The 23,525-nt window shown below is 36.5% G+C and overlaps 1 protein-coding gene across 5 annotated transcripts in view; it reads right to left on the reverse strand.

Moving 5' to 3' along the window:
* CHM (CHM Rab escort protein) overlaps nt 1–23,525 on the reverse strand; it is a 251,013-nt gene that overhangs the window by 134,655 nt on the left and 92,833 nt on the right. For all 5 annotated transcript variants that reach the window (XR_012504882.1, XR_012504881.1, XM_074359989.1 and 2 more), the window contains exons 9-11: nt 10,117–10,194; nt 646–750; nt 180–243 (exon numbers count right to left, since the gene is read on the reverse strand). Coding sequence is in view for 3 of the 5 variants with exons in the window: in XM_074359989.1 (XP_074216090.1) it covers nt 180–243; nt 646–750; nt 10,117–10,194 (247 nt within the window). In the remaining 2 variants the exon portion in view is untranslated. The remainder of the gene's footprint in view (nt 1–179; nt 244–645; nt 751–10,116; nt 10,195–23,525) is intronic.

Raw genomic sequence — 23,525 nt, forward strand, 5'->3', positions numbered from 1 at the left:
TGCTGAAAGGAAATCTTTAAGAAACCAAGATTATTACATAACATCATTTTTTAAAAAAATCCATTAACATATTAGCACATTTGGCTTAATATATTTTACTTCACCAATATTGATTTTTACCTATTACTATGTAGATTAAGTTAGCAACATGTTATTAAAGAGTACAGGACTGGAGTTACCTGTTGATCTGAATCTGTTTTTAGTACAGATCTATCTGTAATCAAGACTGCCCTGGAGATCTGCCTGTAATGCAGAAAACAGTTAATCAGTGATTCAGATTCCATGGATAAATTTCATTTATATAACTATGCAACCACCAGAAGGCATGTTTCAAAGATATAAGTCATGATAAAAGTGTCACCTCCCCAAACCAAGTCAAGTTCTGCTTTAATCTTTTCTTGGCTCATGAAAGGAGGCGTGACCTGCAGACAGACCCCAGCTGATGCAAGAGTCAAAATGAAGCTAGGCTCCCTCCAAACCAGACCTTATAAGAGAAGAGTGGTAACATGTTGAATATATCTTTGGTTTGGTATCCATCTGCATCTTACTTGAAGAACAGAATCATACAGAAGCATCAGTGTAATCACCTGGATAAATTTCCTAAGTTTCACCTTCCCTTGCAGACTGGCTGGAGGCGTACCTTACCTGTATTGCACACGCGAGCATGTGTTCTCAGAAAAGTAACTATCTTCCACGAGGAAATGCTTAGAGATTATTCTCTGACCAAAGTGATCTATGATTGCTTTACATCTACGAAAAAGATAAGCATAGCAAAAACGTTCTTGTTAATGATTATGGAACGGAGAAAATGAACACTAATCAGCTACCAAGTTTGAATCTAAAGCCAATTTCTTGAAAGACAAGAGTAAAAAAATTGCTTACAATTTCACATTTTTGACAATAAATTATGGAATATGTATTCTTGTTGCTATTTTAAAGTCTTTTAAACTATAAAATAAGTATAGAATAGAACTTAAGTATTTATTTTGAATGTCATTAATAATAAAGAATAAAGTTAGTATGAGTATTATACTATAAGCTTTTCTAATGTTTAGGAACATAGAAGCTTTTCCTTTGTTTAGAAAACAGGCACTCTCTTTTTTTTCTTTTTTCTTTTCTTAACAGATCTAAGAAAAGAGGAAGGAAAAGTTGATTAAATATCTTGTTATATCATTCACAGCCTATAAAGCCACTAAAGACTTTTTATTTTTCTGTTAAGTATTGCTGCCCCTTTTGTTCAAGAATAGCTATCTGGTCACACGTGTGGTAATGTTTTAAACAAACAAACAAAAAAAAGGGATAGGGTTTCTTGTAATATCTGTTTCCATTTTACTTCAAAGGATGATCATAGAAAGATTTCTTTCAAGTGCTGTTTCCAAATAAGGAAAACACTTATGCATGGACATTATCAGGTCTCTGTCATCTGATATGTGTTGGGACAATGAATCATATGGAACCCTCCATTGACCTTCTTTCAATGTGTCTAGTTAAAAGGATGAAAATTAGAATCCATCTCCTTGCAGTGCCACAAGTTATAAATGTACTTTATAGGGCTCATTATCCAAACTAATGGACTAAGGGCAACATCCTTGAAATGGACTTACCAGCACTGACAAAGCCAGTATGCAGTATTTCAGGAACTATATGCAAATGCCTACATGTTTCCTATATCTTTCTAGAATGGAAATACCACAATTTACTTTTGCCACATTTTCTCCTTTGGGGACTAGAATGATTTTATTAGAAATATACTTATGTGCTGCTCCTCATAAAATACAAGCAAAGAATTTCCAACTTATGCCATATTTTAAAGATACTGGCATATGGCATATTAAAATACGCTGCATCACCCTAAAAAAAGAAGCCAAAGAAGAGATATTTACCAGGCATAAAGGCATTAACAATGAAATGACAAATACCCAAGACCAATAGTGAGAGGAATTTAATGTATATCTCCTAATGGCAGATTATGATACACTGATATTCTTGAATAAATGGCATGTCACTGTTTTCAGGACAGACTATGGTATCTTGTGACGTTAAGATATGCATAATATATTTCTAATCAATTAACTACATATTAATACATACATTACATTACATTAATATTTGTGATTTTCCCCCCTCACCTCCATTTCCTTTCTCTTCCGCACATACGTTTCTATGCATATCTCCTCACGTTTCATTAAACTAGAGTTCTTACTCTATAAAATACTTCACTAAATAAATATAAGGTATTTATACCTATAGTATTTTCCAAAATAATTACTTAAAAACTAAAAGGTAAGTTACTCACTCAGTATCCTGTTTTAAAATATTCATATACAATTTAAAACACAAAGTACTCTGACAATGGAAAAGAGAAATCTGATGCTCCATCATTAAACATTGATCCCTATTCGTCCTGTGAGCACTGACTAGCCTTTTGCTTACCTTGAACTCAGGGATTATAGAAAGCAAGAGGGAATAATCTGGGCAAAAAAAAAGAGGGTGTTAAAAATCTTCTATATCTTGATAGGGATTTGGGTTATACAGATTTATCATTTGTCAACACTCAGCTAATAAGCACTTAAGATTTGGGCACTTTACCATATGTAAATTTTACATCAAAAGAAAAAGCTATAAACAAATATTAAACTCTAGTTAATGATACGCATACTGAAATGCTTAGGGGGAAATATACTGATATCTGGAATTGACTGTGAGATGCTTCAAAGAGGTGAACAGATGAACAGAAGGATAAATATGATTTAATAATAATTTAAGTACATTAAAATGTTAATTGTAGAATCTAGGTGGTGGGTATACAGGTGATCACCCTGAAAGTCGTTCAATTTTGGTGAAAATCTGAAAATTTTTCATCATAAAATACTGGAATAAAATTGGGACGAGGAGTGATGTTAGCCTAAATCTTGGGACTCCAGTCTCAGTCTTTTGCAAAAGGCTCCCGCTGAAATAGACCACTCAGTTAAACCTGGCCCTCAAGCTTGTGGAGACCTCTTGGCTTGTAGGCTTCCCAACATAACAGGGCTGCTTTGGTGGCAGCTACAGCTTTGGTGACAGGCAGACACTGGTTTCAGAAGTTATGGTATTAGAACCACTGGGGACCACTGCAAAGGAAAGAATGGACTCATAGAGATTAGGGAGCTCAACTATCAACTATGCGAGGACAGTATACCAATAAATGTGCTTATTTATGCTGAAGCTTCCGAATGAAACAGTGATTCTCAGAGGAGGAGGAGAAGGAAGCAAATCAGAATCACACCTGGGGGACTTTTTCCAATTATAAGTACCCCTGGAGATTCTGATAAGCTCCCAAATCCCAAGGAAGAATCACAGTGTGCCACAGCTACTGCTGTCTCTTTATGCTGGGCTAGGTGAAAAAAAGCCAAGAGCTATTGCTACAGAAAAACCTACTGATTTCTGCAGAAACTAAGGTGATGGTCACATAAGCCTAGGCAGTCCAGCAGATGATAATAACACAACTTACCTGACAGTCTCACTCTAAAGGACTAATGCTCTAGGCCCGAACAAAGCTCTTCAAACCAAGACACATTTAAGTTAAGTGGTAAGATTTGTTTTCCCCTCAGATACTTGACTCACTGTCATATATTAGGCCTAATTGGGAGAACAATGGGGAAAGGCATATTGATTTGGGACCTAGACTTAGACTTCGTATTATAAAGATTAATAGAAAAAATTAGATGACATTCAAGTAATGGAAAATAACAAAATGAAACAGTGCTGCTAGAGACATGAAAATATCCTCCTGCCCACCCCTCCCACATGAACCTGAGGAAGCCATTAAAGATTAACATCACTTTGGATTTAGTTGAGGGCCTTGCTGAGCCTCATAAATAGTAAACTGAGGAGGAACACGATGAGAGTTCCCAGTTACAGGGACACAATGACCAAGCTGATCATAAGAATCACTGAAGTCAGACAGAACATTTCTAGAGCTGAGCTTTCTAAATCGACAAATCACCACAGTTATTCAGCTCTTGGTTCAATGACATGAAGGCATAAATAGCAAAATGATGATAAGGAAGAAAACAATCAGTAAGATGAAAACTCTTTATATGGAACTTGGCCCAGAAGAGAACAAGAACATTAAAACAGGTATCCAATCTCTACAATCTTCAGAATTAATATCTCAACTCATTGCATGGTAAGGAATGTAGAAATCACATATGAAGTCATTAAAATGAAAATACATTAATTAAGGAAGTTAGAAGATTCCCAGTCATTGAAGGAAACAAAATAATTCTCCCGACTCACTATGCCCTTCCATGCTTTCTCAAACACGTTAGTTCAAATGCTACTGCTTCAATGAAACCATTCCAAAATGCCTATCACTCATTTTTCTTGGCTAAAAAGCTACTCCAATAGCTTCAAACACAAGTATAACTCCAAACCTACGGTTCTTTGTTCTAATCAATCCCAAGCTCTGTATCCATATTTTTTTTTACTGTATCCATGTTTTTTAATGGTCTATTTTCTCTTTCTTTCTGGACAGACTCCAAACCCTTTTTAAACCTAGCATGTCCCAAACTGAGTTCATCATGGCTCCTCACCTGCTTCCTGCCTTGGAATCCCAATCTCAGTTAATGGCATGACCAGCAGATGCAGTTTCCTTAGCTCAAAATCTCTCTTTCCACATCTAATCTGGTGCTGAATTTTGATTTCACCTTATAAAAATTTCTGGAAACTGGCCTCTTCTCTCCATCTCCACTGACACTGCCCTAGACTCTTAAGTCTAAAAAGACTGCTAGCGGGTTGGTGGCTCATCTGTCTGACCTAAATGCATGACATAACAACCATGTGCCAAGTACTGTCCTAAGAGGTGAAAGCTGGGGGGCGGGTAGAGTATCAGGGAATGTTCTTTGGAGGAAGTGATGTATTAGCTGCTTTCAAAGGATAAAAACCAGTTATGCAAGCAAAAAAGAAGGATATTTCCAGTGGAAGAGCAGCATTTGTAGGGGGAAAAAAGGCAAGTAAGAGAAGTTCATGGAACCACAAGCAGTTCAGTATTAACTGACAATAAAATGGAAACAGGGAGGGAAGAGAGAGAAACTTACAGAGGCAGGCAAAGGTCAGATCCCAGAGTCTCACGTCTCATGTAAGCGATGTAAATAAACAGTCTTAGATTTCACTGTAATATAAAGTCACTGAAGCTTTTTATACACAGGGAAAGAAAGAGCCAGATCTGCATACTGAACCGATCTCAATGTGTTAATTATCTCATTAATTTACTTGTTCTTCGGTGTTGCCCAGTAGACTCTAAGCTCCATGAGAACAAAGACCATGACTGCCTTGTTCTGTGCTGTGTCCCCAGTGCCTGGCACACAAACAAGTAATACTTGTTGCATGGATGACGGAACAGATGGATGGATGATGGAAGTCTTCCTTGCACGTGAATAGTGCAGAGATACAAACAAAGATACAGAATCTCTGACTTAGAAAGTAAAGAAACTCTTTCCATCACCATACTTCTTCCAGATCACTGCCAGGATTGCAAACTTAAAAGCAGCAAATCTAATCTTGTTATTCACCCACTTAAAACTACCACTGATTGTAGTCTAATTCCTTAGCATAGCACAGAAGGACTGTATTTCCACCGTGGGATTCCAAAGCATCCAATTACATTAATAACTGTTATTAGTTAACAGGTACTGTGTTCTTGCTATGTGGGTTCTATGTGCTTTATCTGTTCACTTAATACTCGTAATAATCTAATGAGATAGGTACTGTCCTATCCTGCTTTACAGATAAAGTAACTGGAGCACAGAGAGGTTAAACAACTTGTTAACGTTCACTCAGCTAGTATGTGGGGAAGCCAGGGTACAGATCCAGTTCTACAGATCCAGGTCAATCTGACTTCAGAGCCTGTACTCTTTCCTGCTGTCTCTTTGTACACAAGGGCAAGATTCATGTTTTATTCACCTGTTTACCCCCACAGATACCAGCATGTGGGTTGGTGGTGGTTAAATATCTAGAATATTATTGCTACCATTTTACAAATGGAACATACTAAAATCAGAAATGCAGTGATTTCCCCACAATGACAAATAGTATTAAGAATCAGTCACCTCATGCTTGGTCTAACATACTATTCATAAGTAATTTTCAAATATCTGAGAAAGATCCAGTTATTCCTGACATCAGGAAAAAAAGACATCTCCAAAAAATAGTAACAGCAGAAAATCTAGTAAGTGAGACAGCTGAAGTTCAGAAGGAACACTAGCTGAAGTAATTAGATTCGGACTATTGATTACAGACATATCTGGCCCAAGGTCATCCATACGCTACCCTACTATCGAATGCTACATTGCTAAACAGCCAAATCTAATTTGCAGGCGTTTTACATGGTCAGCACTGCTGTAAAGGAAAAGAAAGTTGCTCAACAAGAGCATTCAGTGTTTCCAGAAACAGTCAACAGAGGGGTTCAGTATTAGAATTTAGTAAGAGGGTAGAAAAAAGAACCACTGATACCCATGTCCTTGGAAAATTAAGAAAGCAGAGCCAATGGATAACATAGCAAATAGAGCACAGTCAATGCGGATCTCAAGAAGAGCGAATTAAACAAGAACAAAAAATAAGGTCTAGCTGAAAATAAGCATGAGTTTGGTTCCATATTCCGTATTTCTTCTCTCAAAGTTTGTACAATACTTTGATGTGTAATCCACATGCTAAACTCAATGCTATGATCATTTATGCTTCTATCAGCTTTCCTCAATGAAAGGTGAAAAGAAAGGCACAAAAAAGGGCTCTCATCAGTTTTTAATCTTCATTCATTCATTTAATACAAAGCTATTGAGTATAATGGGTGACAGGAACCTGCCTTGGTTCTAGAGACAGAGTAATGAGATCCTGCCTTTTCTTATAGGGAATTTACAATCATACAAGGGGACCTGAGTTGGGCGCTGGCAGAGGGTTCTGATCTAGTCCGTAGGATCAGGAAATAAACTTAGACCTTAGACCCAAAGCATGAGTAGCTCTTAATTACACCAAAGAGGAGAGGGGATGCCAAGTACTCCATATAGTAAAGTAGGAGAGGAAAGGCCATCTAAGAGGAGACAAATGCAAACCTTTGCAGATCCCTTGATTAATATGCCAATTACACTTAAAATAAACAACTGTTTGCGTCAATCTGGATTCCTTACAAAGAAATGTATGCTGGATATGCCCAAATATAAGCTCAAGGTTTTTCCCTCAAAAAATTATCCCTCACTTTATTTTCTATTCAAGTCTTGACAGAACATCTTCTATTACTGGTAGGTCTCTCAATTATTTGACTTTGAATGGCAAAGTGATGTTTGGGAAAGATACATTGGCCTGAGTCAACTTTAATCAATGGTAATTTTAGATATTTATAGAGACTATTTGACTTGAAAGAATGGGTTTTTTTTTTTAAGAATCAAAAACATAAATTTGGTAATTATTAATGAGGATATGAATTTGCAATTTTGAAGTACTGGTTGTCTCTTAAATAAAACTTTTTCAAGATCACTTAAGTAATTTAGTAGAGTGAGAATACTGTAGATATCATGAATATTACACACAGAGGTCAAATTTTAAAAACTGTCCTACTACTAAGGAAATAAACAGCTATGGCTTGGAATAAATTTTCCAGTAAGAGAATCACACAGAGAATACACAATGGCTGTATCTTAAAGACCCAAGATGGCCAAGAAAAAGTCATTCATTGGAAAACTGAGGTTCTAGTAAAATAATAATAAATAGCAGAAGTAGACATTTTGCTATTTCATTTATATTCATTAAAGTAGACGCATACCAGTTGTTCAGACATTTTTTGAATTTCTCACTGGGACTGAAGATTACCCAATATGTGCGAATGGACTACATTTGGGCATGTAAAACATTTTAAGACAATTTATTTCTAAATGTTACGGAAAAACTTAGTACTTTCTAAGTACTTTCAATAATTCAACCAAAGAACATCATATCCAGGAGGAGACCTGAAAATTACTGCAGAGTCCATCTAACTCATCTTACAGATAAAGGAACTGGCTTTGCCCAGAGAAAAGTGACTTTTGCCCACTGTCACTCGTGGCTGTGATAAGAGTCCCAGGTCTTCTTTCATTCCAGGGATACCTGACCATTGCATGCCTTAAGAGTTGTTAGACAATAATTGTTATGTCTGAGAAGTCTTTCTATGAAGATATAAAAGAAATGAATTAAGACTGAGAGTCTCCCCAGTCCATCATAGAACACAGTACCATTGGCTAAATCCTGAACTTTACCTTACAGATCACTGTTTTTCAGTGTAATCTACATTATTTTCATTTGGGGGTGTTCCTTAAAACTGCAAATTCCCTGGCTCCACTCTAAGCAGATGACCCAATTTCACTCTCCCAGGGTGAGAGATAGAAATTTGCATTTTAAACAATTTTATCTGGTGATTGATAGGCACAATAAAATCTGAAAACCCACCAAACTTTGGTCTCTAAAGGGTCGAAAGGTCTAAAGGGTCTAAACCCTTAGCCGTCAGCTATCTGTTGCAATTGAAATCTAGAGTAGGTCATAAAGAAGACTTCTTCTGTTAAGAGTCTGTAATAAAAACTAAGTCAAAGTTAAGGTAAATGTAGTCTTTAGTTCAACAAATGCTATTACTGTACTAATACATCCATTTTTTTTAAACAAACATGAGCCATGCAAATTCTTCATGTCACTAAGAGTAACATGTGGGACTGGAATGAGGCCCAAAAAAGGTAAAAGGATCTAAGTAAATAAGCACCAAACAAGCAATTCATTATCTGGCTTTCCAACATGGGAACATGCATACGTTTCAAAATGAATGCATAAGGACAAATGACTCTAAGAGTCATAAAGACAACTATTCCTTCATGAACCTCCACAGAGCTCTTCATGCATCAATATATGAATACCCTGGGCCTTCAAGGATAGATTTTTCACTGGAGATCATCATGTTTCATTTATGTAGTACCTTTCTGTTAAAGTGCTAAAAGGAAATTATAAGCCTTTAAACCATGTGTCTATTTTATCTCATACTAGAGAATTACTTTTCTAAAGCAAATTCACTGTCTAAATATTACATTTCTAGTTGAATTTTTTTCTCCACCATATCTCAAAATACTAGCTATTGCACTATAATGGGTCTACAAGAAGTTAACAGGCATTTTATGTCCCTTAGACTATCTGGAATTACTATAAAATGAAAAAAAAGCTTCAAATTTATGTTTTTAAGCTGCCAGTTCAAGATATTAAGGTATTTTATAACCTGAATAATACTATTTCTTTACATATTCCCTAAAAACAGTCATATAAGAGATATAGGTCAGTAGATACTTAAGAACATATAACAAAAAAGAAAAACACATAGCAATTTGAACAGCTCCTAAAACGTGATCAGTTGATCCATTTAAGTTTCAGTGTAAAACCTAGAAATCAAAGAATACTACTAACTTAGTGTAATTCAGATGAGATCTTATCTTAGTTACTAAACAATAAATCCTAGAAAAATATAATTGAAATATAAACATACACAGATAAATAGATAGTACTCAGCTTTCTTTAAAAACAGGTACTTTCTTATTTTAATCCTCAACCAGCTTTCAGGCCTGATACGGTTGTGAAAGAATTTATTCTCAGATAACAGGGCACTATAGTTTATGACAACAATCTACCTAAAAACTCATTAAAGTCTTTTCTCTTGGAGTGACATGCATTATCAGCAGAGATTAATCTGATGAGTCTTTAGGTGAGCTCCATTTTTAAAAATGCAATAACAGAGGGCTTTGTTGTCATCTGATGAAAATCAATTAGAGGAGGTAAGGCCACAAGGAAAACTAACATCACTCATCACCCACCCCCGGCAGCTGAAATGATTTGTCTTCCAAGCTTGGATGATCAGGAGCTATAGTCATATTGCAGGGAAATTAATTTAGTTTCTATATTCTGAACTCACTTTCCTTGTTCTGAAGGATCTAAACACAAATTACTTTTAATCAAGGTTGATATGTTATTAATACCAAGGAGGATCTTTGAAGAATCATTTTTTTTAAAAATCGACTTTAGTATTTTTCACCTGTGCTTGGGGTGTAAATATAGGAAGGTAACTTATATCATCCTTACTTTCCAGACTCTTTGTCCACAACAAGGCACTGTACTGAATGGCGAAGACAATAGATTCCACCGAATACCGCACACATCCTAGGAAGAGAATAGGAAAATGAGAATTAGGATTCTTGAGTTGAAAATTAAGGTAACATTATGGTCTTTCAAATATCTAACATTAATAACTGGTCCTAGAGAAAAAAAGATTTTGATCATGTGCTATTTTTTCTATCAAGGTATTAAGAATCTCTCAGAAGTAAGATTGGTAATATTTTAACACAGCAAAGGTACTACTAATAATACGATGTGGAAGCCTAGAATTGCGACCAAGCTGAAAGTGTCCCTAAACAAAGCTCAGCTATCCCCACCACCAAACCAGTTACTGATCATCTAAGATATATATATATATATATATATATATATATATATATATATAGGCTACAAATAGCCTCAAGAGGTGATGGGTGAGACCCCCGCAGCAGAAGTGACCACAGAGAAACTTCAAGGAGAAAGTAAGCAGGGAAGACTGGAGATTTTGCTTACCATAAAAGTAAGCAAAAACTAAACTAAGAACTGAAAACTAAAGCAGTAAGCACAGGAGTTAATGCTGCAGAAGCTCTAAGGAGTTTGCCTAACTCATGAATCTAAGGGCTTGGGTTTTAATGCCCACGTAGGGAAAAGAGAGGCCTTAGGATCCAAACAAGGCAAGGAGTAGAAAATGAGATATTCTCTAATAATGTCTGGATCCTTAAAGGACTATACTTCAGTGAAAGGCTGATCTAGAGGAAAAATCCACTTACTACGAGAGAGAAAACATAAATTATTTTATCTGAAACTCTGGGTGGAGGAAGATTACACCTCTGTATTTATAACCAGTGGTCCGCCCTCACACAAGCTGGGATTTGAAATTATACAACTAGATGAGCCAATAAACCCTTAATCAATAAAACATCATGAAAAGTGGCTCTGGGTCAGTAGTATCCTTGGAAACTTGGTGGAAGCAATTGCTAAAACTTTCTGGAGCCATATGACCTCAACCCAGGCCACACGAGATTGTCATAGACAGTTTGATGAGTTTATAATCTAAAATTATACAACAGATGAAGAAACACATCTTATCCTGAGTGAGAATTAACAAACACAATAAATCGCAGGATTAGATTCCTCCAAAACTTTATTCAGATAGTAGAGTTATCAGATAGGGATTATATGATGAGTATGCTTAAAAGGGATGAATTAAAAATACAAGATTAATGGAAGGTCCAGAAAGAAGACTGTGATAGGCTGTAAATGCCCCCACTACGGATCTTCACATCCTAATTCCTGGAACCTGTGGGTAGGTTCTCTTACACAGCACGGGGACTCTGCAGGTGCGATCACATTAAGGATCTTGAGATGGGGAGATTATCCAGGATTATCCCAGTGGGTGATATCTCATCAGAAAGTTACTTTAAAAAAAGGCAGCAGAAGGGTCAAAGTCAGAGAAGATTTGAAGATGGAAGCAGAGGTCAAACCCACTGCTGGAAGAGGCTCACAAGCCAAGGAAGGCAGGCGGTCTTTATAAACTAGAAAAGGCAAGAAATAGATTCTCTTCTAGAGCCCCAAGAAGGAATGCAGCCCTGACTACCCATTTGAGAATTCTGACCTCCAAGACTGTAAGGTTACACACTTGTGTTGTTTTAAGCTACTAAGTTTGTGGTGATTTGTTATGGCAGCAAGAGCAAACTAATAAAAAGAACCAGAAGTATATGGATATGATCACGACAGAGGTGAAATTACAGACCAGTGGGGAAAGAATGGACCACTGCAAAAATGGTTTTGAGATAACTGCTTTACACCATATTCAGAATCAATCCCTGGTAGATGAAAGGCATAAATATAAAAGGCAAAGCTTCTAGAAGAAAATATAGGAGGATGTACATTTGAGCTCAGGGGAAAGAAATACTTTTTTGGTTTTGCTTTTTTTTGGGGGGGTAATTATGTTTTTTTGTTTGTTTGTTTACTTTAATGGAGGTACTGAGGATTGAACCCATGACCTTGTGCATGCTAAGCACAAACTCTCCCACTGAGCTATACCCTCCCCCAAAAAATATTTCTTAAAAAGATGCAAAAAGCAAAATCACAGAGAAAACATTGGAAAAAAACAGCGTACCTTAAAATTATAAACATCTGGATAACAAAAGAAAGTGAAAAGCCACAGACTAGAAAACATATGTACAAATATCTTACAAATTGTTTAAAAATATCAGTTTGGATAATAATTTGGCAGTCTAATAAGGTTGAAGACATATACTCCTACAGTGCAGCAATTCTACTCTTAGGCATAAATCTTACAAAGATTCTTTTGTATATGTGTATAGAAAAAAAGATCTGAATAAAAATATTTGTTGCTGTAGTTTTCTTAGGCAGCATAACAGAATGTTATGAGGAAGGACTCTGACTGCTTGAGTTCATATTCCAGCTATTCCATCTACTGGCTATGTGACCTTGAAAAAGGCATTTAGGCTCCCTGTATCCTATTTTCTTCATCTGTAGAATAAGAAAATAGCACTTATTTCATATAGGAGTCTCCTGAGGATTAAATGTGTTAATATTTGTAAAGAAGCTACAGAGTACCTGGCACACAGTATTACAGAAAGTATTCATTAATTAAATAATATAGATACTATTTGATATATATCACATGCAACCCAAATATCCATCAAGAGAATGAACAGAAGAAAATGTGGCATATTCATATGTGTAATAAAGAATTTAACCCGGTCCACAAAGATGTCTGTCCTTTGTCTGTGGCTTCTGGGAGATGATCTCTAAGCCCTTGGAATGCCAAGTCTACAAGAAGTGTCCTTGTTTGTCTGTGTGGCCTTGGGTCACCAGGCAGTCTAACAATATGATTTGAGGTTAGGGCTGGCCATACAAGAGTCTTAAGGTAGGAATTAGCCATGCCAGAAAGATCGAAGTGTGATTTAGGGTGGAGGCGCTGGGTCATGTGGTATCAGTCAACCTCTGGTGTGGCTGGAGACTGAGATCAGCCCCATGGCCAAATCAGTCATGCCTGAGCAATGGAGTGAGCTTCACTGGTTAGCCATCTCAGTGCGCACTGCCATTCATCAGTGCCAGGAGAGAAACGCTGTCCTGACTCCGTGGGGAGAGGACAAGTGAAAGCTCCACATTTGGAACGCCCTGTATTCTATCCCTTCTTCCCTTGACCGATCTCAATCTACACTGATTCCCTGTAATAAAGCATAAGTGTGAGTGTAACAGCTTTGAGTGAGTCCTGGGAGTCCTTTGAGTGAACTATCAAAACTGAGGGTGGTTTTGGGAATCCCCAAACTTGCAGTTTGTGTCAAAAGTGTGGGCAAAGACAAGGAAACAACCTAAATGTCCGTTAACAGATGACTGGTTAAAGAAATTGTGGTATGATTATACAATGGAATATGATTCAGTCATAAAAAAATAATGAAATAATGTCATTTGCAGCAACATGGAAGGACCTGGAGATCATCATTCTAAATGAAATAAGCCATAAGGAGAAAGAAAAATTCCATGTGGTATGACTTATATGTGGAATCTAAAAAGACAAATGAATTTATTCACAAAACATAAATAGACTCACAGACATGGAAAACAAACTTACAGTTATGGGGAGGGGAAAGTGGGTGGGAAGGGATAAATTGGGAGTTCAACATTTGCAGACACTAACTACTATATATAAAATAGATAAACATGTTTCTTCTGTATAGCACAGGGAACTATATTCAATATCTAGTAATCTATAAGAAAAAGAATATGAAAATGAATATATATATGACTGAAACATTATGTTGTACACCAGATACTGATGCAACATTGTAAACTGAATATACGTCAATTAAAAAAAAAAGAAAAAAAAAAGAAGTGTGAGCAGTCGTGGGGGGACTGCATCCTCTAACCATACAGTTGGCTTAATCTCTCACATTGTACTATGGAATGCTATAAGCCATTTAAATGAATGAACTGACTATCAACATGGATAAATGACCAAAAAAACCCCATAAATATTGAGCAATAATAGCAAGTTGGGGAAGAGTATGTCCAAAGTGACATCATTTATAAATGAAAAGTTTCAAAACTTTATATGCAAACTAGTACTATATATCATTTATGGATACATATATATGCAGTAAAAGTACACAAACATTTAAAGGAATTATAGCCACCAAATTCAGGAAAATAGTTATCTCTGGGAAGGGAAAGAGTGAAGTTACACTGAAGATTTCAACTGCTCAGTTCAGTTTCTTTAAAAAACATATTTAGAGCAAATATGGCAAAATGTTAAGATTTGGCAAAACTGTTAGTGGTCACATGGGTGGTCTTTATTCTATTCTCTGTTCTTTCTGAAACATCCTTAAAGTATTTCATAATTAGATTATAAGGAAAAATATAAATCAGTGGTAGAGATAAGCGGCTTTCTCTAAATATGGCGTAAGATTCCTACCATCTTTGTAAATTTAATCATTTTAGTAGCTATGATCAAGCTAATTAGGTTAGGTAATAATTCCTTCTGGTATAGAACAACAAGGAAATTAGGGTTTATTTCCACTGAGAAATTTAGAATAATATAAGAAATGACAAGCAAGCAAAATTTCACGTGTCTGGAAATCCTTTTGACTATAAATTTCACCCAGAACATCAGCTACAACATATTCTCCCTTCTTGCTAATCTTGTTCACCAGTCACATATCAAATTATGGAACAATATTTATTAATTATGCTGGTACACCTGGTACTATTTGAGACATTGCATTCAACAGAGTGAAAAGAGGATTAGAAGGATTTCTAACCTTTCTGTAGGACTGTTTAGCTACATTTCTCAAGTGGCATTCTGCCTCCTATTGTTAGTAATGGAATACTACTGAAACAGTGAAACTGATGTGACTGAGACAAACAGTCCCACTTTCACCATCAATTTCCCATTGATACTGGCACATGAAATATTGCTGGCTCACTAAAAATAAACAAGCTGAATTAGGTTAAGGCCCCAAAACAGACAAGCAAGTTAAAAGTCTGAACCACATAATTAGCATTCTCACTTGCCCAGGGATATCTTTTTGTCATGTGAGTTGCTCCACCAGTGTTTGTAACTTTCATGTAAGCAGCTATAGATGAGCTGTTACCAACTTCAGTCACATTGTTCTGTGTTTACACACACACACACACACACACACACACACACACACACACGCATCAACTCCCCTTTTGGGGAAAAACAATTTTTAGGTATCTTCCCAGATTCCAAGAAAAACAAGGGCATCAAGTTCAGAATTAGTCAGAGATTGTATGAGGTTAAAAAAATCATAAAACATGTTATAGGCTATTACAGTATTATCAAAAGCGTAAGAAATCCACTTAGCTAAAATTAAAGGTAATTTTCTACAAAGACCTCCTTTCATTATATATCACACTTGTTATGAAAACATTGCTACTTTAGTATATAATATTATCAAGTATCTTTTTGTTTGAAAACTAATTTCTATGACATGTTTATGGTAAATGGGGCCTTTGAAAAAATATAAAGTGCAATAGAGGCATCTATAATATTTTAGTAAGCCATCAAAAAACCACCTAGTTTACAAAAACATGATTTATTAACAGTGGGCATATACTATATAGAAGAAACATAAGAATGTAAAGAATGTTAACAACTAGTTTTGAGACAGGAGGGAAGGGGGCAGAGCACAACCATTAGAAGAATTACATAGCTGCTGAAGAAAGGACATACACTGGTTAGAATCAACTTGGCCCAAGATGGCAGAAGATTCGCCTTCCAGTAGACCTTGGGTCTCATCATAGGCTCATTATAATACATTAGCTGCTAAATGACACACCCACAAGCACCATGACAGTTCCCAGGCTGACCATAAAAGGCCAAAAAGTGGGCAGGGGCTCAATTCCTGGAAATTCCCACCTCTTCCCCAAAACAGCTGGAATAATCCTCCCACTTGTTAGCATATCAAATTACTTAGCCCATAAAAACTAAACACCCCCAACACCCTAGGGCCACTCTCCCTTCTGAGACAGACCTCATTCTGTCTATGCAATGTATATTCCTCTATTTAAACTTGCTTTCACTTTACTATGGCTCACTCTGAAATTCTTTGCAAGACAAGAACCTACTCTCCAGTAACAGTCTGAGAGAATGATGGTGAATATTACAGAGGAAGAAGTCCAATAATGAGACACTGTCACAATAATTCAACAAATTTCCCCTTAATTTTAAATGAGAACATAGGTGGTATTTTTGTGCTCTTGGAAAAAAAGATGACTTGATATCTACATATAAATTTCTGTAACTGCCAAAGCGGACAGCTGTACACGTATGTTTTTCATACTGCTTGTCTTTAGCTTTTTCCCTCATACTAGTCTTGCCTGTTAGGGGAGATATGTGTTGCTCATAATGGTGGCATTTATTCTCTGTCACCTCTGTATTTTCATCACGTACCTCATGCTCAAATGACGAAAATCAGTGTTTTGTAAAAAGTGCCGGGCAAAATGAGGGGGTTGATGAAGACTCCTCTGTGTGATAATCTTATCAATCATTTTTACACTTGGTCTTTAAAAAAATTTTTTTGTGGTTAGAGGGGTGCTACACAGTGACAATGAGCCATTGAAGAAATCTTTTATGAGTGGGTAACAAGCAAAATAAACAGCAAGCAGTTCTTTTTTGTACTGTTTTTTAATGGAGGTACTGGGGATTGAACCAAGGACCTCGTGCATGCTAACCCTGTACTCTACCACTGAATAACCCCCACCTCCCCAACAAGTAATTCTTGAGAGCTGCATTCAAAACTCAAATAGCAGTCATTTACATGAGAAGTGGGGAATTACAAGAGAAATGAGAAAATAACTATTGGTTATGCAATAGTCTTTGGGGCACACAGCCAATAACAAGAACAATACAAATAATCATTATGGCTCGCGTTGAATGCTTATTACATGCTAGAAGCTTTACATGTATTAACACACTGCCCCCTACAGCTCTATGGGAGAGTTTTACAGATTTGGAGACTGAGGCAAGGAAAGGAGAGGTCAAGTGACTTGCTCAAGGTCATTTAGTAAATGGTATTGCTGAATGAAAACTCAGGTGATCTGGTCCCAGTGGCTTCTCTGATAACCATCATACAACCTGCCTCACTGTCAGTACCATCCTTTTTGACATTATGAAGGAAAGCAACATGGTGTCAAGAGAGTAAAAGTTACTCTCAGAGTTGTTCTAATTCCTGACAACTCGCAAAGATCATTACAGAGAGTGAAATAATTCCTCAATTTCTCCATCTTATTGGCTCCCTGAAAGTATATGTTTATTCTCTATCTGTACATGTTAAGTGGATTATTGTGACTTCATTTTAGACAGAATATAAGCTCAGAGTTAGAATAACCATGGGAGTACTCATCTAGTACCTAGAAAATTAGGAATACGCTGCAATTCACGTTTTAAAAAGTGATTTATAAAGTATATATTGGTAAGATAGAGATTTTTAAATAGAGAAAGTGCTGTTAGTAGAAGGGAAACACTGCACCATTAATTTTTTTGAAGGTAATAAGGCGCTACAAGATACACGTTTTCCTCCAGTGCATTAAATGGCAGCCTAGTGATCCAAGGGTTTACACATCTTTAATGATGGACAATTAAGCTACCAAACATAGTGAACACTGATGGCTGAGATGTCAGTCAGGTCCCAGATTTGGTACAGTTCATATCAGCCATCTTGGAACCTAACATGATGCCTGGCAAGATAGCTCTGTACATCTACCTTCTAGACTGTACTATGGGGCCTAGACGCAAGGAAGTATAAGTTTTATGGAACTTACTTAAAAAAAATCTACTACTGTACTAAATACAGTAGGTAATACTACCCAAAAACAAAAGCCACTACAGAAATATATTTGAAACACTTTATCAAATACCATTAAAAATAAACCCAACAAAAAAGGTCTGTTACAAGAGAATACGGAGTGACCACTGGTCATCATCACTGTGCTTTTTAGTGACTCGCCAGCTTAAACTGTACTGATACAGCAGAAGTTCCAATCAACAGTAATTCAGCAAGTCTGAGTTTTGTGAAAGACAATAAAACTTCAGTGATTGCATCTATCTCTACAAAGTTCAGCTGTTGTTACTTATTTTTAACTGCATTCAGACATACATTTATCAGAGCATGACATTTAAAATAACACACTGAGTTTTCTATCATGTTTACCCAGTGCCTGCTGGTCTGAAAATTCTGTCTGGGAAGGCTTATGTGTATACGTGTTTATTTTTTCAATACTTAAATACACACACACACACACACACACACACACACACACACAGGGGGTCCCAAACGTCTTAGTGCTGTTGACAAACACACTTTAAATATATATTATATAGAATATAGCATGGTTATGGGTTACATACCTATATTGAATATTCCTACTACTACATCATTGTTTATTGGTTACATATTTTATTATTTAGCAGAGTTTTTACTTAAAACTTATACTATCTTTTTTTTCTTTCTTCTTTCCTACTTTCTTCTTGCAGGAAGTAGGGGGAAGGAGAATGACTGTATACTGGGTGTCAGAAATGAATGATGCATTTTTGCTATAGTTGGTCTGTCTCCTGGGGATAGAAAACTGGGTAGCATTTAAGTCACAGCATCATCTCCCCCCTCCACCCACTATCCCCTCAACAACTCAAGCCACTGTCATTCAATTCAGCATAGACTTCCTACTGGCCCAGAACTGAATGCTTTCTTAAGAGCAAAAGCTACACAATAGGTAATGATTCCTGCAGCCTCAGTAAACAGTTACATTCATAAGAATCCCAAGCCAGGCCTCATCCCTTGCTGTAAGTTCTTGGGATTCATGACAATGAAGTTTTAGACTATGCAGCAAGACCATCAAAAGAGAAAGGAAAATAAAAAACAAAACCAAAAAAATCCTCAGATGAATGCTCCATTACAACATGGTCTCATTCCAGCGATCCAGTATGACCTAAATGGCAAAGCCCTATCTGATATTGGTCGTGGTGACAGAACCCGAGGAAACCTGTTTGGTAAGCAGTGATCACTGAAACTGAAAGGTCACTAAAAGTCAAATGTATAGTCTCAGTTGTGACATACAAACTGCACAGAGATCAACAGATCATCTGGTAAAGGTGGTTGTGAAATCCATGTGGATGGTCTGTCTCAGGAGTCAGACTGCCTAGGCACCTATCCGGATTCCCCTACTCACTGGCCATGTGACTATCCTTCAGTTCTCAAGACTCTAAAATGGGGATAATAATACCGATCACATAGGGTTGTTGCATGGATTAAATGAGTTAATGGACGTGAAGTGCTATTCTGTGCCTGGTACATCATAAACATTAAATGAATTGTAGCTTTTGTTAGCTCTCACTTTCTATAGCAAAGGAGACAATGATTACAGACTGTACCACTCATGAGGGGTTTGTAGGCTAAATTGCTGTTAAGGACTATGAACATCTGCCTTCAGGTGTTCAAGCCCTGTAGCTTCTTCAACACAATTTAAGCAACTTAGGTACCTGGTCAATTCAACTACCTTCCATGGAGGAAACTGTGCCAGTTCTAAGAGAACTGCTAATGCCGATAAGCACTGAGATTTACTTCTTCATTACCAAATATTTATGAAACTAGGCCTACTGTGTACCAGATGCAGCGCTGCATAGTAGGGATATAAAAGTAAACAAGACAAATGCTGTACCTGCTGACATATAACTTATGTAGCGCATGAGAGAGACAATAAACAAGAAATAAAATAACTAGATAGTGCTATGTGCCCTGAAACAATAAAGGAGGAATAAGGATGTCAGGATGATGCAGGGGTCTGAACGTTAGACAACAATTATCAGGGAGTGCCTCTTAGAGGAAATGATATTAGAATTGAGACCTAAGTGACCAGAAGAAATTAACCATGTGAAGATCTGGAGGAAGAACACACTCAGCAAAAGAAACAGCAAATTTGAAAACTTTGGAAGTGCAAACTCGATCGCTGTATTTGAGAAAGAGAGAGCGCCAGTGGGGCTGGAACATGATGAATAGGAAGAAATATAGTGTGAAATGGGATCACAAATATAGTCAGGGGCTTGATCATGCCAGGTTTCAAAGGCCAAAGTGAAGACTTTGAAATTAGGAGTTTGGGATTAACATATACATACTACTATATATAAAATAGGTAAACAACAAGGACCTGCTGTATAGCATGGGGAACTATATTCAATATCTTATAGTTAACCTATAATGAAAAAGAATCTGAAAGAGAATATATATGTATAACTAAATCACTTTGCTATATACCTGAAATTAACACACTGTAAATCAACTAGACTTTGATAAAAAATGTATTTTAAAAATCAAAAATTTAAATAATTTAAACAAATATAGTGATAGTAAAATTTTTAAGACTTTGACAACTATACTTTAATAAAAATATATATTTTAAAAATTAAAAACTTAAATAAATAATTTATACAAATAAATTATATATAGTTATAGTAAAAAAATTTTCTTAAAGACTTTGAATTTTATTCTAAGTATGATGAGAAGCCACCAGAAGGTTTTGAGCAGGGCAGTGACATAATAAGATTTTTTTTTTTTTAAATGAGCCTGGGTGCTGTCTGGAGAATTGTCATGAGGGCAAGAGGGAAAAAGAGCAGGCCAGTTATGTCCAGGGTAGACCAGTGAGAGATGATGATGATGTGAAGCAGGGTCATGGCAATGGAGGTAAGGTGGAGAGACTGGGAGTATATTTGAGATGTAATGCTGACAAGAACTGCTGATGGACTAGAGGCAGCAGCGAGATGTCCTCCTGAAGACAAGCTTAAGGTAACTCACATATTCATGAGAGCAGCCTCCCCTCTGAAGTGTGTAACAACTAAATGCAACTACTCGAGTCTGATACAGTCTTCCAGTATGGGCAGCACTATGAATGGCTTCTGCAAAAACCCTCCTCCTTCACTGGGGTTTGGTCATTAGAGTCAGCTAATTGTTACTAACCTCGACAACCACTACTTCCAGACCATTCATCAAAATTATGACTTAATACTCTGGGTACTAATCTCTACATAGTAAGGCACAACAGATTAGTTTCTGTGCTTTCAAGGAATTACCATGGTTCTGGAAGGGCATAGCATTGTTGATAATTCAAGAAATTATATGGTACAAGTATCTGAGTCCAATGGGTCTTTTGATGTAAATTTCACACTCAGTGAAAAGGTTGTGAGCAGACAGATTGTCCGTTAGGCATTGCTGTCACTCTAGGAAGGCATTATCATCATGCTTAACTTAGAAAAAGCTGTCAAAAAGCAATACATAGCCTTCAGAAAACTCACTCCCAGAAACTGCCTCTATTTTATAGATCTTAGCCATATATCTAGCTTCCTCTGTTCTTGGTGACATTCTGTAGATGATATATTCTTTTTTTTTTCTTCCAGCTTTTCCAGCTGTCCTTAAATTTAACCTTCTATAGGAAAAGTCACAATAAAACTATGTATTGGATGACAGAAACAGATCTGTGTTAATAACTACACCAGGGGCCCAGAATAAATTAGCATAAATTAAAGAATACAAGTCATCATTCAATCTTAAAAAAATAAAGTCTTTCAAAAATATTGGGGGTCAATTTATATGCCTGGGTTGCAACCTAGGTTCTGTATCTATAGTTCTTGGGAAAAATGGTTTGTATAATAAGAGCCAGAATCACTGTGCCTAGTCAATGATTCTTCAGTATAGCCTATCACAATGACATCAACAGAGATTTTGATGGGAAAGCACTGATGTTTTCTGACTACTCTTTAAACATATTACAATTTAAACTAAGTTCTTAATAAAACTGCACTTTTCAGCCTGAACACTCAGGCTAACAGCCTCACGTTTCTTATTTGCCACATACCTGTTAAAGTAAATTCATTTAAAAAGAGACCTTTCAAATTCCAAAGAAAAGCTCTTTGTTTAAACTTTCGGGATGTCGCAAACAAGTCCAGAGTATACCCACTTAGGCTCTCCGTGAAGTTTCTTTTGATTAATCCCCTTCCTTAGACTCTTTCTCTGCTGTGATATTCTGTACATCATGTATTCATTTCTTATTTGAATAATCCTGATTCAAATCCTGAATCCATTTTGCTGCCTAGTCTTCAAAACTCCAATTGTATAAATAGCACAAAGAAAGAGGTATCAATTTTGAATCAGGACAATAATATACTCTTTTATTCTGAATGCCCTTCATGACTATGTCAGTATTATGTATGTCTTTCTAAATATAGACATAAGAATACCCAGAGCAAGTATCCTCAGAGATTCCCTACATAATGACTCCTGATCACTTTTTCTTTCTTTCTTTAACTGAAGTATAGTCAGTTTACAATGTTGTGTCAATTTCTGGTGCACAGCATAATAGTTCAGTCATACATATATACATATACATACATATATTCGTTTCCATATTCTTTTCCTTTATAAGTTACTACAAGATACTGAATATAGTTCCCTGTGCTATACAGTAGAAACTTGTTTATCTATTTTATATATAGTAGTTAATATCTGCAAATCTCGAACTCCCAATTTATCCCTTCCCACCCTCTTTTCCCTCTGGTAACCATAAGTTTGTTTTCCATGCCTGTGAGTCTGTTTCTGTTTTGTAAATAAGTTCATTTGTGTCCCCCACCGCCATTTTTTTTTAGATTCCACATATAAGTGACATCATATGGTATTTTTCTTTCTCATTCTGGCTTACTTCACTTAATATGATGATATCTAGGTCCATCCATGTTGCTGCAAATGGCATTATTTTATTCTTTTTTATGGCTGAATGCCAATCCTGTTCAGTAGGTTGAAAAACATGTACAGAGCCATCTTCCTGGAGACAGTCACTCATGCCATTTTCCTGCCTTCTCACATTGCCTTGTGAAACAGCCCTTCAGCTAATACTCTTCAGCTTAGTATTTTACTATCCACAAGCTCTCAGTGTCAACTCTAAATTAGGAAGCAGCTGAGAGAGTTACTAGGCTTACTTGCCAATCATTTATAAAAATGTTTAAAAAAAACTGAACATTGATTCCTGGGAGAGCCTACTGTAAAAATCTCCCCAGGCAATTGAGATCTCATTTAAGCCACCCGTTGTTTCCTTCCTGGTTTAAACTAGATCTCTATGCATGACTAAACATTATCCCCAACCCCATGGTGAGAGGACATTTTTTAAAGCAGTCTTTGGTCAAAAGTCTTATCAAAGGCTTTTTGAAAGTCTCAGTGTTCACTGGCTCCCCCTTGTTCACACCTTATTTACACCCCTCTCAAAGAACCCTGTTAGATGCTGAAGTATAATTACCTCACAAAAACCGTGTTCTTTCCTCCTGTGGGTTATATGTTCAGTAACTTCACCCTTTCCTATTT

The sequence above is a fragment of the Camelus bactrianus genome, chromosome X (genome assembly GCF_048773025.1).
Source record: "Camelus bactrianus isolate YW-2024 breed Bactrian camel chromosome X, ASM4877302v1, whole genome shotgun sequence".
In the NCBI taxonomy this organism is placed as follows: Eukaryota; Metazoa; Chordata; class Mammalia; order Artiodactyla; family Camelidae; genus Camelus; species Camelus bactrianus.